General features: G+C 29.7%; 1 protein-coding gene across 1 annotated transcript; it reads right to left on the reverse strand.

Annotated features, from left to right (window-relative positions):
* Positions 1-285: 285 nt before the first annotated feature.
* LOC106762767 (polygalacturonase 1 beta-like protein 2) lies at positions 286-2,667 on the reverse strand. Its single transcript, XM_014646825.2, has 2 exons — positions 2,471-2,667; positions 286-2,338 (listed from the first exon to the last, which is right to left on the reverse strand). The coding sequence occupies exons 1-2, from the start codon at positions 2,519-2,521 to the stop codon at positions 530-532; spliced, it is 1,860 nt and encodes a 619-aa protein (XP_014502311.1). The 5' UTR covers positions 2,522-2,667; the 3' UTR covers positions 286-529.
* Between the last annotated feature and the right edge of the window lie 14,489 nt (positions 2,668-17,156).

Here is a 17,156-nt window from a genome sequence, read left to right on the forward strand (position 1 = left end):
ATAGGAAGAAGGAAGAAAGTAAGAAAAACATAGATTAAAGCGTTTGATGGAATGAAGGCGATATAGAGTAGTGGAGAAGTGTAAAAGGGTTAAAGGGTTATGAAAGAGGTGGGTCCTAATTGTCTGATATTGTCCCCTGCGTAACTCATGCCACTCACCTATCATAAGCTATGGATGCACCGTTTCTTTGGTTGCACTTAAAGCTGCTATGTGTGCATGCTATTTTTTGCTCTCACTTTATACCGCACAATCACTCCACCACCCACAACACATCAACATGCGCACTTCTCAAACCACTGCCACCTTCACGTCTTTTCACATTTCAAAAATCCCCAAAACACTCATAACATTAACCATTTCAAATAGAAATCAAAGCGTGAATACTACTACTAATCATTGCTCATCACCGACTAATCCAAAACTCTACAACTCCAAGATAATGACAACAAAAAGAAAACGCAACTGCCTTCACAATGTTAATTAAACATCCATCTGTTTCCGCAAAAACCAAACCAGAGATTCTTTCTCTTCAAGTGGTCCACGTCATGTCGTTCTCGAAAATCCAGTGGCAAACCTCAATTTTCCCAGGGCCTGACCCCAATGCCAAGAATGCCCCGTGTTCCGGGCCCCACGATGACGTGTCAATATGACAGATGGCAACACCGTCATTCATCTTCTCCTTCGTCTCCACGTTAAGAATATCAGCTTCATAAACTCTCACTTCGGGTACACTGTGGCAATAATACAGCAAGTAAGGGTACAAACTCTGATGACACGAAACTGATTTCGTTACTTTTCCACCGTCCACCGGGTAGACCTTACCAATCATCACACTCGATCCTGAACCGTTCACATTCTCCGTGGTCCTCACCACACTACTGGGACCCATCACCGATGCCGCAAACTCTATCATTTCCTCTGCAGACGCGACACACCGTTTCGTCTCTCCCCTGCTCGCCTCCCTCTCGCACTCACCCAACGCGTTAACTATCACGCGCTCTGTAGAAGACCCCTCCCGCGCGTTGAACAATTCCCTCATTTCGTCTATCCTTGCCGATGAGAATGGTAATTTCGAAGCAATCGCCAGGGGCAAAAACGACCTTGCAGGCATTTTATCCTTAATGTCAGGCATTAAAATCACGTTCCCTTCCTTCATCATGGATTCTCTAAAGAACTTACCCGGCTCCACGCGCTTATTTACAACTCTGCCACTTGTTGCGCTGATATTCCGATACCCCGAAAATGACGCCCCGTCTTTGTTGTACACTTTAAACGCGCGGCCCAACCCGTAAGATTTAAACCCGAACGAGCTCTTCCCCGTCGCACCCTTCCCGTACTCCGCGAAACTGTCGTTTCCGACATTGAACGACATTCCGTAGTTCGCGAATGTGGCGGTGCCGGACTTCGACCTCGCGGCGTAGCTTTGGAACGAGTCGTCGCCGACATTGGCGCGGTTCCGGTAACTGATGAAATTTTCGGCGGCGGACCCTCTCGACCCGGCCCCGTATGTTTTGAAATCGTTCCGCGGATTGTTACCGTTGAAGCTGTAGGACTTGAAGGAGTCGTTGACTGCACCGGCGCTGAAGTCGCCGTAATTGTTGAAATGCGATTGCAGAATGTTCGCGTCGCTGGCGTAATTCGTGAACTCGCTGGTTCCGCCAATGACGCGTTTTCCGTAGCTCGAGAAGGATTGCGATCCGGAATTTGTTTCGTTGCCGTAGCTGGCGAACGATAGTTTGTGGTTGGAGGAGCCGGAGTCGTAGGTGGTGAAACCGAGGTTGGGAACGTTCACCGTTTTATCGTAGTTGTTGAAATCGCTGGAGGATTGAGCAGCGGCGGAACCGTAGCTGGAGAAGTTCGTATTCGCAACGTTACCGTTATCGGCGTAGTTCTTGAACTGTTCGGCGCGGCGCGTGGAGGAGTCGCTGTATTTCCGAAACGCGTCGTTGTTGGCGTTTAGGCCGTTGGAGTAGTTTTTGAAGGAGTCGACTCCGTCGACTTTAGAGGAGCCGTAGTTAGCGAAGTGTTTGTTGTTGTAAACGGCGAAGTTGGAGTCGTCGTTTTTGCGCTGTAGTGTGTGCGTGTCTGATGCATCGTCGAAGGAACAGAACAAGTTGGGTGAGGAACAGAGGGATTGGTGAAGCTTGGGAATGTAAGGTTTGGGTTTTTCGTTTAAAAGTTTGTTGAGAATAGCATAGTGTTGTGGGGTAAGAGGTGAAGCTTTAGCCAGAAGAAAGTGAGGGATTGGAACAGTATTGGTGACTCGAGTGTTCCAATAGCGAATGAGGGAGGCTTTGGGGCTGAATGGGTTTATGCGTTGGCGGGTGGCTAGAGAAACCTGCATTTGTGGAAGAAAAGTTACAGAGCATGGAAATGAAAGAAAACAGAGCAATGCAATGTGGTAGTTTTATTATTGTTATGTTGTTGTTATGCAATTTATAGAGGTAAAACTGTATGTGTTTGTTCTTACATGGAAAGATGAGAGCGACAAGAAGAAGCAGCAGAAGAAGTGGATGTTCATTTTGAAGGTGTGAGAGCGTGTTGCGTGGGCAGTGGAGAGAAACTAGACAGTGATATAGAAGAAGAAAAAGAGAGGGGCCATTGATCGCTTGGAGCCGGGGAACAATAAATTTGTGGTCTCCCCAGACATAGTTTGCTTTTCTCTGCGCGAACATGGTATCAATGACTAGGTACGATGCTTTTTCTTTCTTTCTTTCTTTTCTTTTTTTTTTATCTTATGCAGTGCCTCTGAAGATAAGTATGGGTAAGTTTATACTTTATTATATTTGGTTGTCTTTTCTGCTATTGCTCCTTAGATAGTTAATAAGCGTGGCCTCGTTTGAGTTGCAGGTGAAGGTGTTATGTTGCACTAGATAGTTAGTGGACCACATATGCTTCTTCTAGCACAGTGATGCACGATGAGTTTATAGTATAGTAATGGTCAAGTGGATGATGAGAATAGGAACTGATTTTTTTATTTTAAACATTTTTATCGAATGGATTAGGTAAAGTTAAACTTACAGATAGATTAAGACAATTAGTCCAAGTGTGGGACTCTGTTCCCAGGTTCTGTAGATGCTTCCCTTTTGACTTTAGCTGTTCATTAACCGAGTAGTGGGGCTTCATTTACTCCATTCATCTAACTATACCATCATTATTAATGTCGGATTCATTATTTCATTAAATAACCTGAATCTACATAAGTACCATCTATGTTTTAGAGAATTAGTTAGGCCATCTATGTTTACTTAGAGTTAAATTTATCTTTAGAAGGTTAAGGATTAATTTTGAAAAACTGCTTATGTTTTAAAGTCTTGTGAAAATTAATAACAATAAATATTTTCTTTTACATAATAAAATTAAATGAGTTAGTTTGTGTTTTCTTCAGGTTCAAGCTATATTATGAGCTTGAAGCCTTTTTGAAAAGATCAAGGTGGTCTTGGTTGGATAGACTGATTGTCAGGTTGTGGTGAATGACATTCAAGTAAGTATAGGGACATCACATGTAAGGAATGTGATGTTTAAGTGAGTGCAGATAAAAAGATAAACTAAATTAATACGAGATTCCTTTTATGACTCTTCTATTGTTGTAACTAACATGTATTTAGGATTAGTTTTGGTATCTCTATACTTCACCATTAATTGGGTTGGTCAACTTTAGAATAACTATGATTTTGAGAAAATATGTTTTCTCAAAATCTTCAAAACAATATATTAAACATAAAGTTTAATCAACTTTTGATCTCTTACCATATAAGTGTTTTGGTTTTAGTCATTATTTTATTTTTGTTTAACTTTTGTTTTATGCTAAGCGTTAACCTTCTTTCTTAATCTTAACTATGTCATGACTTATATGTTTTCAAGACTAAAATAAAAAATAAAACGTATAGGAGTTAAAATATAAAAAAATCTTTTTTAAATAAAATAGAAGTGATATATTTTTGGTAATAAAATACAATATTAAATAGTTTTAGTGATTAAAGACATATATATATATATATATATATATATATATATATATATATATATATATATATATATATATATGTGTGTGTGTGTGTGTCATCCACCAAACATGTATTTAAGTATTGTAAGTATTGTACGAAAATTGATTGATAAATAAGACAAATAAATTAAAAAGAATAAATTTTACTAAGTTTGCTATTTTTATTCATAAAGTTATTTATTCCTTTTCAATACATCATTATATTATTTTTAAAAAAAAAACAAAATTACTTTCTGCAATTTGCACTATTTTAAGAATAAAATAAATTAAGTGAAATTAACAATAATAAAGCGTACTTGCCCCAAATCAAATGTAAATGGTCATAGTATTATGTGCCTGACAATCGGATCGCACATGCTGATATGCAGTCCATAGTACACACATATTTTGGTCAATGTAAGGAATTTGACTCTCAGTTACATTTTCCCAAACTTTAGCATAAGGTAAATAAAATATAATACTGTATTAAAAAGAAGAATATCGTAAGAAAATATTAAATTATTAGTTTAATGTATTATTAATGCTTAAAAAAATTTCATTAGAAACCATTAATATTTGTTGTTTTTAATATAGTTATTATAAAAGTTAATAACAAGTAAATCTATTAATTAGATTCAATTGTTGAAAAGCTTTAGCATTTTAGCCAATATATATATATATATATATATATATATATATATATATATATATATATATATATATATATATATATATATATATGGGGAAGCATGCACATGAAAAACTACATGGAGTCATAAATGTGTAAAAGAAGTCAGACTTAGTTGAAAGATTCTTTTTATACATTTTGAAATCATCTTGAAATAATGTATTTAAAAAATAATTGAATGATTATATTAGTATGTTTTAGTTTCACTAAGCCTAACTTTCTTGTCTATCTTGATTGGCTGAAAAATGTCTAGAGTGGTGTAAAGTTTTTGACAACCCAAGAATGTGTGTAATGAATAACAAAAGAAGGAACCTTCTTTTATTGGTGATGTTTGTTGATGCGTAAGTCAGAACAAACATCATTAAAGAAAAAACCTTCTTTTGAATCTTTGCTCTTAATTATTCACGTTTCTTTGCTTTTACTCTTTTCAAGTTTTGGAATCATTTTTCTTAACATAGACTTAATATTATGAAAATTATATTTTGATATCCAATTTTTTTTTCTTATTTTCCATTTACTTCTTCTTTTAATAATAAAATGTTATATTTAATAAAAAAAAATAAATATAACCAAAATTTAAATTGAGAGCATAAACAAAACTCAGTGTATAAGTATCAACGTCCTCCATATTAATTCAAATATATTTTTATCATAATTTATTTCTCTCTTTTTTAGCTATGATAATTCTTTCATTGTTTCTAAGTCACTTTTGAACTTTATTAACCTAAGTAGACACCATCAACAAATTTATTTCTAAATCTAGATTTTTTAATGTTTAAATAAAATTAAATAATCATTTATTTAGAATAATATTTAAATAAATAATTCATTAAGTTGGATTGGTATGTTAGTATATATTTAAAATTTCCCAATATGAAAAATATATTTTAAATTACGAAACTCCGTAAGACAATCGTAAAACATTTTTATAGCGTATTTAAATAAAAGTTTGTGATGGAAAAAATTATATGTTAACGTATATTTTAATTAATATATTAATTAAAATTTAAATAAATTATTACCTTTTAAAAACGTTTAACTAAATAAATGTTGAATTTAAAAATGTACTAAATTAGTAGCTGCTTCATTTATTTGAATGACTATTTGGTTAATTGATATTTGTATAGAAAATAATTTAATAAATTAATATAAAAATAATAATTGACTAAATACCTAGTGGTGGTTCATTTAACATTTTATGAATATTTAACAAAATTGATATTTGAATTCAGGTATTGGAAATATTTAACTATTTGAAATTTCCATTTTTAAAAACGTTTTATAAAGTAACTTTTTAAATAATAGCAAAAACTTATTTGTTTTGGTTCATTATGCTTTGATCCTGGTAAATTTTTATTCTCTTTTTCAATTTTAGCAAAATAATATTATAACTGGAAGGGAATAAAAAGACAACATAATGGTAAAACTTTAACTGGAAACAATACAATAATATTGTTTAATAAAAACACACAAGGGAAATGATTGATACTTTTGTCAAAGTTCATAAGATTACTTTTTATTTAGAAAATTTCATTTAACATTAATGTAAACGTTTATGTATATATCCTTAGAAATTAAATATATAATAATAACTTTCATTCAATATTATATTTTGCAACAATCTGATAATAATAGTTTTTATATAAATAAATAATATTAAAAGTGTATATATAAGCAATGATATGGTAGAAATGAGAATAAAATTGAAAAGAAAGTTTATCATTTTATTTTTTTTTTATATTTCTTTTTTCCATTTTCTTGCCTCTTCAAATCGTTTATTCTTAATCTCATACATAACCAAATTTCGGGTTTAAATGCTTCAAATCAAAAGTATTTAGTTATCATATCAATTCATATTTTTAAATGTTAATTTTAATTTCTCATTTTCATTTAGTTACTAATAAATAGAAATATGTTGCAAAGTAAAATATATACTATAAATAATAATTAATGTTGCATTAATTTAATAAGATGACATTCAAAATAAAATAATTTGTTTTTCGTTTTCAAAATCACTGACGAAATGGGACAGAAAACTAGGGTATAAGAAAAATTTTCAGAACACTTTTGAAGTGAAGACCAAAAAAAAACTTTAACCTTCATTATTCCTTTTCAAATAGATTAGGATTAGAGTTAAGATAAGTTTAATTCTATTACAAAATTTTAATTAATTTTTAAAAATAATATCATTTCTATACAAATATAAAATTATATATTTTATTAGATGATTTAACATCATTCTTATTATTAAATAAAATATATAACGAAATTTCAGAGTTTTCTTATATTAAATAAAATATATATATTTTTATATCTTTATATCATGCTCGTATATAAACAATCTTTATGTATGAAATAACAATTCATATATATGTCTCATATATCATTATACTCTTGTTATTACTTCTAAAATATTCTCTAACCAAATGTAGTCTTTTGTAAAAAAAAAGTCATGCTAAATAAATAAAATGATTTTTCTTCATCTTAATTAGTTTTTAATTTCTTTAAAATCAAATAAAAATTTTAAAAGATATAAATAAATTACTTAATTAAGAAGTGAATTCTTTTATATTGTGATAAATAATTGTTTTTTTTATATATTATGTATTTTTTATAACACTTTAGTAGTTTTTTTAATTTCTTTTAGTTATATAAAAAAGAAGATCAACATGATTAAAAATTTAAGAATAAAGATAAAAGTTTCCTGTTAAAAAATAATATAAAAAAATCAACAAAATTATATATTAAAATTTTGAGTTAAAAATAACATTTTATATTATTTTTTTCACATTTTTTATGCATGATAGTAAAACATATACTTTTGAAAGTAAATCAATCAACATAAAAAATAATTATAATTAAAATATGTATGTATGATTAGAAAAATTACTAAGTGTAGAAAAATGAAAAAAAAAAACTATATGTTAAGAACAATTCACTAATTCACTAGTGAAAAAACAGTTTTGGAAATAAATGCAATTATTAGATGAATTTTAGAATTGTAATTCGATATCAAACGTCGAATGTCCTAGAATTAGTGAATTCAATAAAAATTTGAGCGGGAGATTGAAAATTCATTCACTTTATCTTCGCGTGCGAGACCCTCTTCTCTTCTCAAACTTTTCTCGAACGAAGTTTGACGACCATCACATGTAATCTTTCTTTCATTTGATACAAATGCATGTTAATTAACTACTTTATGTATGATTTTCGTTTGTTTTGACAAATTATTTTTGTGTTCTTGTTCTTCAAAGACACGTTCTGCTTTCTCTCTCACTAGTGGCGATACTTTATTCCGACGAACCCACCTTTTGAAGATTAGTTTTCATTTTTGTTTCGAAGAACTTATTTGTTGTTTTTTCTTTGTTGAATTTGTTTGTTATTGTTGTTTGGTTGAACTTGTTTGTTCTTGTTGTTGTTTGATTGAACTTGTTTGTATTTTGTTATTGTTGTTTGTTGTTAATAGTACACTATACGCTCATAGTTCATGCTTTATAAAATATCAAAATCTGAAATTTGTTGTTTTTCTATTTTTCCAAAAAAAATACTTCAATCTCCATCATCTCTTCTCAAGTGGATTAGTGTCAAGGTCAGGGTTAAGATAAGTTTAGTCCCACTATAAAATTTTAATTAATTTTTAGAAACAATATCATTTCTATACAAATATAAAATTATATATTTTATTAGATAGTTTAACATATTTTAATTTTATTATATTTAAATCAATATTTTTATATCATACTTGTTATTAAATAAAATATATAATAAAATTTCATACTTTTTTGAGTTTTCATATACTAAATAAAATATATATTTTTATATTTTTATATCATGTTCGTATATAAGCAATCTTCATGTATGAAATAACACGTATGAAATAACACTTCATATATATCTGTCATATATCATCACACTCTAGTTATTACTTCTAAAATATTCTCTAACCAAATGTAATCTTCATAAAAATAAGAACATGCTAAATAAATAAAATGATTTTTCTTCATCTTAATTAGTTTTTAATTTCTTTAAAATCAAATAAACATTTTAAAAGATATAAATAAATTAATTAATTAAGAAGTGAATTCTTTTATATTGTGATAAATAATTGTTTTTTTTATATATTATGTATTTTTTATAACATTTTAGTAGTTTTTTTAATTTCTTTTAGTTATATAAAAAAGAAAATCAACATGATTAAAAATTTAAGCATAAAGATAAAAGTTTCATGTTAAAAAATATTATAAAAAAATCAACTAAATTATATATTAAAAAGTTAAAAATAACATTTTATATTATTTTTTTCACATTTTTTTATGCATGATAGTAAAATATATACTTTGAAAGTAAATCAATCAACATAAAAAATAATTAAAATATGTATGTATAATTAAAAAAATTACTAAGAGTAGAAAAATGAAAAAAAAAACTATATGTTGAACAATTCACTAGTGCAAAAACAGTTTTGTAAATAAATGTAATTATTAGACGTAGTTTAGAATTGTAATTCGACATAAAAAGATATAAAACGTCGAATGTCGTAGCATTAGACGTCAAAAGATTAGTGAATTCAATAAAAATTTGAGCGGGAGATTGAAAATTCATTTACTTTATCTTAGCATGCGAGATCCTCTTCTCTTCTCAAACTTTTCTCGAACGAAGTTTGACGACCATCACATGTAATCTTTCTTTCATTTGATACAAATGCATGTTAATTAAATACTTAATATATGATTTTCGTTTGTTTCGATCGATTATTTTTGTGTTCTTGTCCTTCATAGACACATTCTGCTTTCTCTCGCACTGGTGACGATAATTTTTTCTGACGAACCCACCTTTTGAAGGTTAGTTTTCGTTTTTGTTTTGAAGAACTTATTTGGTGATCTTGTTTGTTGTTTTTTCTTTGTTAAACTTGTTTGTTGTTGTTGTTTAGTTCAACTTGTTTGTTTTTGTTGTTGTTTGATTGAACTTGTTTGTATTTGGTTATTGTTGTTTGTTATTAATAGTATAGTACACGCTCATAGTTCATGCTTTATAAAATACCAAAAACTGAAATTTGATGTTTTTCTGCTTTTCAAGTCTCGTAGAATTGTAAAAAAGGATAACAATTAATTAAAAAAAATAGAAAAATTGATTAATGTCGTATATTGACAAAATTCGACATTAATTTAACGTCGAATTTAAATTAACGTTGAATTTAAAAAATTTTACGTTGTTTTAACGTCTACCGATATGACGTCGATCTCGAAATGACGTCGATCTCGAATTCAATGTGAAAGACCCAAATATTTGGACGTTGTATCCTGTTTTTGTACTAGTGATTGAATTAATAACAACTAGAATAGAAAATACATACAATCTCTAAGTATCCATTCTAATAGTAATAAATTTAGTGAACATTAAGAAATGAAACATCATAAACCACTTAATATTATAAATAATTTATTGTTAATTTTGATAAAAAAAATAAGAAATTAGTTACCTAAATATAATCAGAATATTATATATATATATATATATATATATATATATATATATATATATATGAGAAATATAATGACATTTTTGCACAACAAAATTAAATTATTATCTCATATACTTTAAAAATGTACCTAGTCAATCAAGAAAAATTAGGTATGTTTAGTTAGTTAAAGATTTCAACATCCTATGTTATTGCATAATTTTCCTATATAAAAAAACAATCAAACTTATTGAAATCTCTTAAAAAGTATATTTAGTCGTATTAAAGTGTTTGTATATAGTTATTTAACAAATTAAAAGCACTTAGATGTGTAAATAATTAGCAGTTGATTACATTTTTTTTCTTGTATTCAAAATGATCATTTTTTTTTCTCTAAAAATAAAGCTCATGCGTTGCTCTCGCAGGACTTTTATAGATATTTTAGTCCGGTTGACTTTTTCTATAGGAACCTTTTTGGTCTTGTGAGTTTGTTTTACCTCAACTCATGTGGGTTAGGATCAAACCATATAATGGAGACCAAATTAATGGGTCTAGCTATAAACATGACCCAAGCCCAAGTTTTTTTAGATTATACTTCTAAATGTATTCAACACAAATTAAATTCTTCTCAAGCATAAATATGCATCATATTTAAATGATATGTCTTGTTTGAATATTGTTTTAATATATAGTTCATCACATATACTTTTTGTATATTTACTTTTTTAGATTGATTACTAATAGATAATCTTCTTGTGTAATTTGATTACAGAAAGAAGCAATGGAAGCTCTAATTTAAGACCTTCCAACATTCAAGTTAGATGAGGTTCCTACTACTTGCATCAAGTTAGATTACCAAAAAATGAAGTTTGATAAGTAAAGAGTACACCTCAGTAGTGCAGTAGTTGATCAATAGTGAAAATCCAAATTTGTTCTTCAAGAAACCTTCAAGATTATCATCCTCTTTGTATCTTGTTTTTTGGAGCGTCTCAGCACACCTGTAACTCTTTTCTTAATTCACAAATATCATATATGAAACTTTAGAATGATCAAAATCCTTAAAAGTTGTGTGTAGTTCGTCAATTTATAGTTTTCCTCATACCAGAAGCAAATAAATCGATTACGTTAGTAATGTAATCGATTACATTAGTAACAAATGTAAGAGAATTACAATTAACACAATTCTAATTGAATGCACATTTAGTGTAATTGATTTCCAATAAATGTTAGTCAACATATTTGAAAATATGACCGTTAACACTGTTATGACTTAACTTGAAAATAGTTTCCAAAGAATAAAATACTTAATAGATTACATAAACAGTGTAATCAATTAAGCTATTCACTTAAACAAATTTTGAAAACTCTTTCACTTCAAAACTCATCACACTACATTTCAAAAAGATGTTTGCAAAGATACGAGTTTTAATCGATTTTACACTTAATGTAATCGGTTAAAACTTGTTATTTTGCCACAGTTTAAAACAAAAGCTATTTGATTAACTTAATTGATTACAACATCACTGTAATCGATTATTTCATATGGAGTTGCTTTGTGCTTGTGGTTTTATCACATTAAAACATTTATTATGCATAGAGTAGATATAAACACAATCATGATCAGAGTAGTATGCAGACCAAACAACATATCATCATATGTATTAATCACCAAGAAACATTTACATGCCAACATATGTATCAAGAACAAATACATATTTTTGTTGTATCATGAAAACATATATGTGTTGTTACAATCTATGTGTTGTCATCATCAAAAACCAAACACATCAGGGATTGAGTTCAACACTTATATTGCTCCCCCAATCAACTAGAGCTGTCAAAACAGGTAACCCGACCCGACCCGGCCCGGCCCACCATGGGTTGGTCACTTAGTGAGCCAACCCAACCCGACTCATTTATTGACGAGTCAGAAAAACTTGAACCCGGCCCGACCCACCACGGGTTGGTGGGTAAACGGGTTGGCTCACTAACTCATTTAATTGCATTTTTTAAAATAAAAAAATATAAACTTTCTGTAATTTAAATTTAAACAAATTTCACTCTCAAAAACTTATGTTAAAGATAATTCAAAATAATAATAAAAAGTACAATATAATCCAAATTCAAAGATATAAAAAAAGAACCAGTACTCAAAAACATCGACAAAAAAATTAATAGTTTAATTTGTAACATAATTTCCCAAATTCAAATATATCAAAAGCAGCTTGTTCAAATAATGTATACTCAAATTGTTTAAATAAAATGAACAAACTCTGATACAAGCATGTCAGAACAGGACAAAAAATCATTCTATGTCTTCAAATCTCCCACAACAAAAAAACAAATTCGCAAACCCCTATTTTTGTCATTATAGGGTTTTTGAAAAAAAAAAGAGAAGTGAGAAAACAAAAATGTGGAGAAAAGAGAAGAAAAAAGGAAGGATGTTTTACCTGCTCCTTGAATAATTTTAGTGAAGTGAGAATGAGAGCACCGTTAAATGAGAGCAAGTACCCTGAGAGTGATTTTTGAGAGCAGGATTTACTTTTTTGGTATAGACAGTGACTAAAGAGAGTATTTTATTTTTTAGGGTTTCACAAATAAAATGATAAATTAAAAAAATAAAATTAGGTAGGTGGGTTGGTGGGCCAACCCGGCTCACCACGGGTTCGACCCGCATGAGCCGGGTCTAAATGAGTCGGGTTGAAATCTGACCCGCATATAAGTGGGTTGTATTTTTCAAACCCAACCCGGCCCGAACCCGTGACGGGCCGGGTTGGCCCGCGGGTTGTGACCCATTTTGACGGCTCTACAATCAACATTTATTTTTGTGAGAATTGCTTATGTAGCTAAATAGAATATAACATCTTACAATACTAAGTGACGTAGAACTAAATTGAGCTCCACAATACTAACAACAATGTCCTTTTAAGTTTGTTAAATTATTTTCTTCTTCAACAAGATCTTTTATACGAAGAGCTTGGAGGAATAAAGTCATTACATGTCCTTTGTAGTTGTTATAAAGGTCATTTTCTACTATTGTTTTCCCATGACACATTGAATGCTCTATGACATAGCATTGGATGATGTGTGAGACTCTTTTGATAAAACCTCTAGAGCATGATAAAGCTTTACAACACCAACTTCTTACCTTTTCTAAAGAAACAATTTGTATGAAACTCATTCTTAAAAAAAAATCTTTAATGTAAATAAAGTGTTTCAAGATCTTAAAATACTAAATCCTTCCAAACATAAAAAAAATATTTATTAAGGTTTAGTATGTTATGAAATTTTTCAGCCTTGCATATGTAAACTAAAATATAATTGTCATATATTGAAATACTTATTTGACTAAATATACTCACTTTGGTTTCAAGCATTAATCAAAATAATACTTAGTAATAACTGTAACTGGACCAGAACACATTAAAGATATTTATGTACCTAAAAGATTCAAGTATCTAAAAGAGCCTATATTCAAATAATAATGTTAGAAGAGAAAGGAAATTCTTATATAATCTATTTGAAACTGCTATAGTTACGAGAATGACGCATAACTTTTATTTTATATAGAAGGAATAATGAATTATGTACATTATAATTGAATAGATAAATATTCCAATTTATACTATTATTTTTTAACAAGTATTGTTGAACTATTACATGCAAAATGTATTAGTCAACATTTCCATATCTTCAAACATAAATCTCATGATATATAACAAATTTTCTAGGGTTCTCTACCATCTCTCTAACTTTTCTCACACTTAGTAAGTGGTAAACCCCTTTCTTTGATGTTTATGGTTCTTGATCTTGTGAAGGAGTTCTGCTTGCATGGATCAAGAGTCCCTCTACTTCAATTCTTGACTCAAATTAGGTTCTAAGGTTGATTTCCTATCACTAATTGGTGATTTGTAGGGTTTTCTAGAGTTGCCTTGCGGTGTAATCATCTGTTGGAGTTGCGTTGAACTGTGTTGTTTACCAGAGGTAAGGGAAGATAGAATTTCTTTAATTTATGTTAATTGTGTATGTTAGAGAAGGTACGAATATTGAAATATTTGAGTAAAATGATGTTCTATGATTGGAAGTATAGTAATAAATTATGTGATAGATGTTTTGTGTGATGATGATTGATGTATACGATGTTGAGTCTATTTATGTGTTTTGATGTTGGTTTAGGTATTGATAAAGTTAATTGTAATAATGGAATTATTTGGAGGCAAGTGCTACTCTTGGTTATAGGTTTTTGGTTTAAAATGAGGTCTTAGGAAGTGAAAACTATGAGAGAAGTTTTATGAACTGGTTGGAAGTATGTGAAGTCTGCTTTGAGTGTGTGGTGAGTGGTTAAGATGTTTAAAATTGATGAAATCTGTGCGGAGAAGGTGTGATGATAGATAAGGTAGAGTTATACTTGGTTTAAAGTTCAATTTGAGGATGTGGAGTGGTGAAAATGAGAATTAGGAGTTAGAGGTTTAAATGGTCAGTTGTAATAGTTTAGTTAAGTCCATTGTGACTTGTGAGAACCATTTAGTTGATAAAAATGTGACAAAAGAAGTAGAATGTGATTTACGTCCATGAGTTGAGAAATTTTGTGTTTTGAAAAGGGAAATTGGTTAATAATCACTTTAGGTTGATGTTAGTAAGGTTTAGGAACACTTAGTTAAGTCTAATTAGGTATATAACAAAAATTAGGAGGATTAGAAGTTGGAAAAAATAGTCAGAAGTGGTAAATGTGGTTTGGGTTGCATAATTCTGCAGAATTCGTGCTATAGAATTATGCAGACTCGTTGAGCGAATAGAGTCTCTCAACGAGTGGTCTTGTGGGTTGGCTCACTGTTTGCCGATTCGCACAGCGAGCTAGTGTGCTGAGCGACCAGTTGAGGTCTAAGAGCACTGTCTGATTTATTCGAATAACAAAGGGGTGCGCTTAGCGAGTGTTTGGGAGGGCTTGACTATTGTCTGGGCTTTCGCATAGCGAATTGGGAACGTTATGCGAGTGGTTGGGGTCTGGTACCATTGGGAAGTTTATTTGCATAGCGAGATGGGTCATTGTGCGAGACTTCTTTAGATTTCGCTCAGTGAGGATATGCGTTGACCGAATGGTTCAAGTTCTAGATACTCTTTTCTTGAATGGTTCTAGTTTAATTTAAATGATGTTCTAGCCTAAGCATGAAGTATATGTATGATCATGTATTATGGTATTTGGCTGTTCATGTCTTGAGTTAAGTTTTAAAGTGAAAGTATGGTTGATGGACGTAATTCCATGATCCTCACAGAGAGATTACATAGTGGTGCCCTGTGTAAGTTTAGAATGATTGCAGGAAGTTTAGTCTTGGGGGTTATCCTGAAACTCCAATGGTTTTTTACTCTCACGTAAAGAAGATTGATCCATGTCGTGAGGAGTAGCAGGAGGTCCTAGTCTTGGATGCTTCCAGTATGATCCAAGGTGAGTGATAATGGACTAACCTCATGAGTGTGGTAGGGTGAAACCCATTGGCAATGGCTTTGCAAAGCAGTAGAGACCACCACGAGTGCACGACCCGCCATAGCTCGACAATCATTCTAAGTCCAGACGGTCAAAGTCGATGTAAGTAGTTTATGTTGGAAATGGCTATGTATGACCGTATGAAATATAGGTGATAAATATAATCGTTTTCTTTTATTTAAACTAGCTTACCCTTGCTTTTTTGTGGTCTATCTTTGTTTGTTGTTTCTCTTTTGCAATGATCACCTTAATGATGTGAGTTTAGGGATAAATTTTTCAGTTGTTTCAGCGAGAGATTGGGATTGACGCTTGCAATATAGGTTCTACCCTTATTCTTTAGGTGAAGAATTTTATTCTTCAAAAAATCTGTAGTTATGTTCTATCATTATTAATATTCTATCATTATTATTAATGTTCAATGATTATTAATGTAAGGTTCAATTTACTAATCTTATATTCCTATATTGAGATGTTAAATAAACCGTTTAACTAAATCAATATTAAATTTAAAAATGTACTAAATTAATAGCTGGTTCATTGGCTAATTGATATTTAAATTGAGGTATAGAAAATAATTGAATAAATTAATATAAAAAATAATTGACTAAATACGTAGTGCTGGTTCATTTAAAATTTTAATGAATATTAACAAAATTGATATTTGAATTCAGTTGAAAATATTTGTACTTGAAATTTCCATTTTTAAACACGTTTTATAAAGTAACTTTTTAAATAATAACAAAAACTTATTTGTTTTGGTTCATTATGCTTTGATCCTCGTAAATTTTTATTCTTTTTAAATTTTAGCAAAATAATATTATAACTGGAAGGGAATAAAAAGACAACATAATGGTAAAACTTTAACTTTAAACAATACAATAATATATTGTTTAAGTTCATAATTGATACTTTTGTCAAAGTTCATAATCACATTACTTTATTTAGAAAATTTCATTTAACATTAATGTAAACGTTTGTGTATATAAAATTAAATATATAATAATAACTTTCATTTAATATTATATTTTGCAATAATCTTATTTAATAATTTTTATAGAAAAAATTGCACAAGTTATTCTAGAAATAAACATATAATATAGCAATGTATGCTACAAATGGTTAATCAAATCATATATAATAACCACATTATTTTGAAAATTCCATTTAACGTACAGGTTTGTGCATCTTATGAATTAAATATATAATAATAACTTGCTATTTTGTAATAGTGTTATTTAATAGTTTTTATAAAGAAAATGGATTGCAGAAGATGATTATAGAAATAAATAATATTAAAAGTGTATATATAAGAAATGATATGGTAGAAATGAGAATAAAGTTGAAAAGAAAGTTGAGATTGACATAGACAGTGAAGAGAAGATGGGAGAGAAGAAAGTATTAGCAGTAATGATATTTGTAATGGCTTATGGTTTGGCAGTAACAAGATTGAGTTATTCTCAAATTCCTGCAACATGCAATGGTGATGAAAATTTATTAAGCTATTGTGGAGAGTATTTGGTGAATAACACACCAAATCCATCTT

Source organism: Vigna radiata, chromosome 5, assembly GCF_000741045.1.
Source record: "Vigna radiata var. radiata cultivar VC1973A chromosome 5, Vradiata_ver6, whole genome shotgun sequence".
Lineage (NCBI taxonomy): Eukaryota > Viridiplantae > Streptophyta > Magnoliopsida > Fabales > Fabaceae > Vigna > Vigna radiata.

Coding starts and splice junctions, on each gene's coding strand:
- LOC106762767 (XM_014646825.2), bottom strand. CDS start 2,521: ATGAACATCCACTTCTTCTGCTGCTTCTTCTTGTCGCTCTCATCTTTC. Junction 2,339..2,470: donor TGTCGCTCTCATCTTTCCAT/GTAAGAACAAAC, acceptor CCACAAATGCAG/GTTTCTCTAGCCACCCGCCA.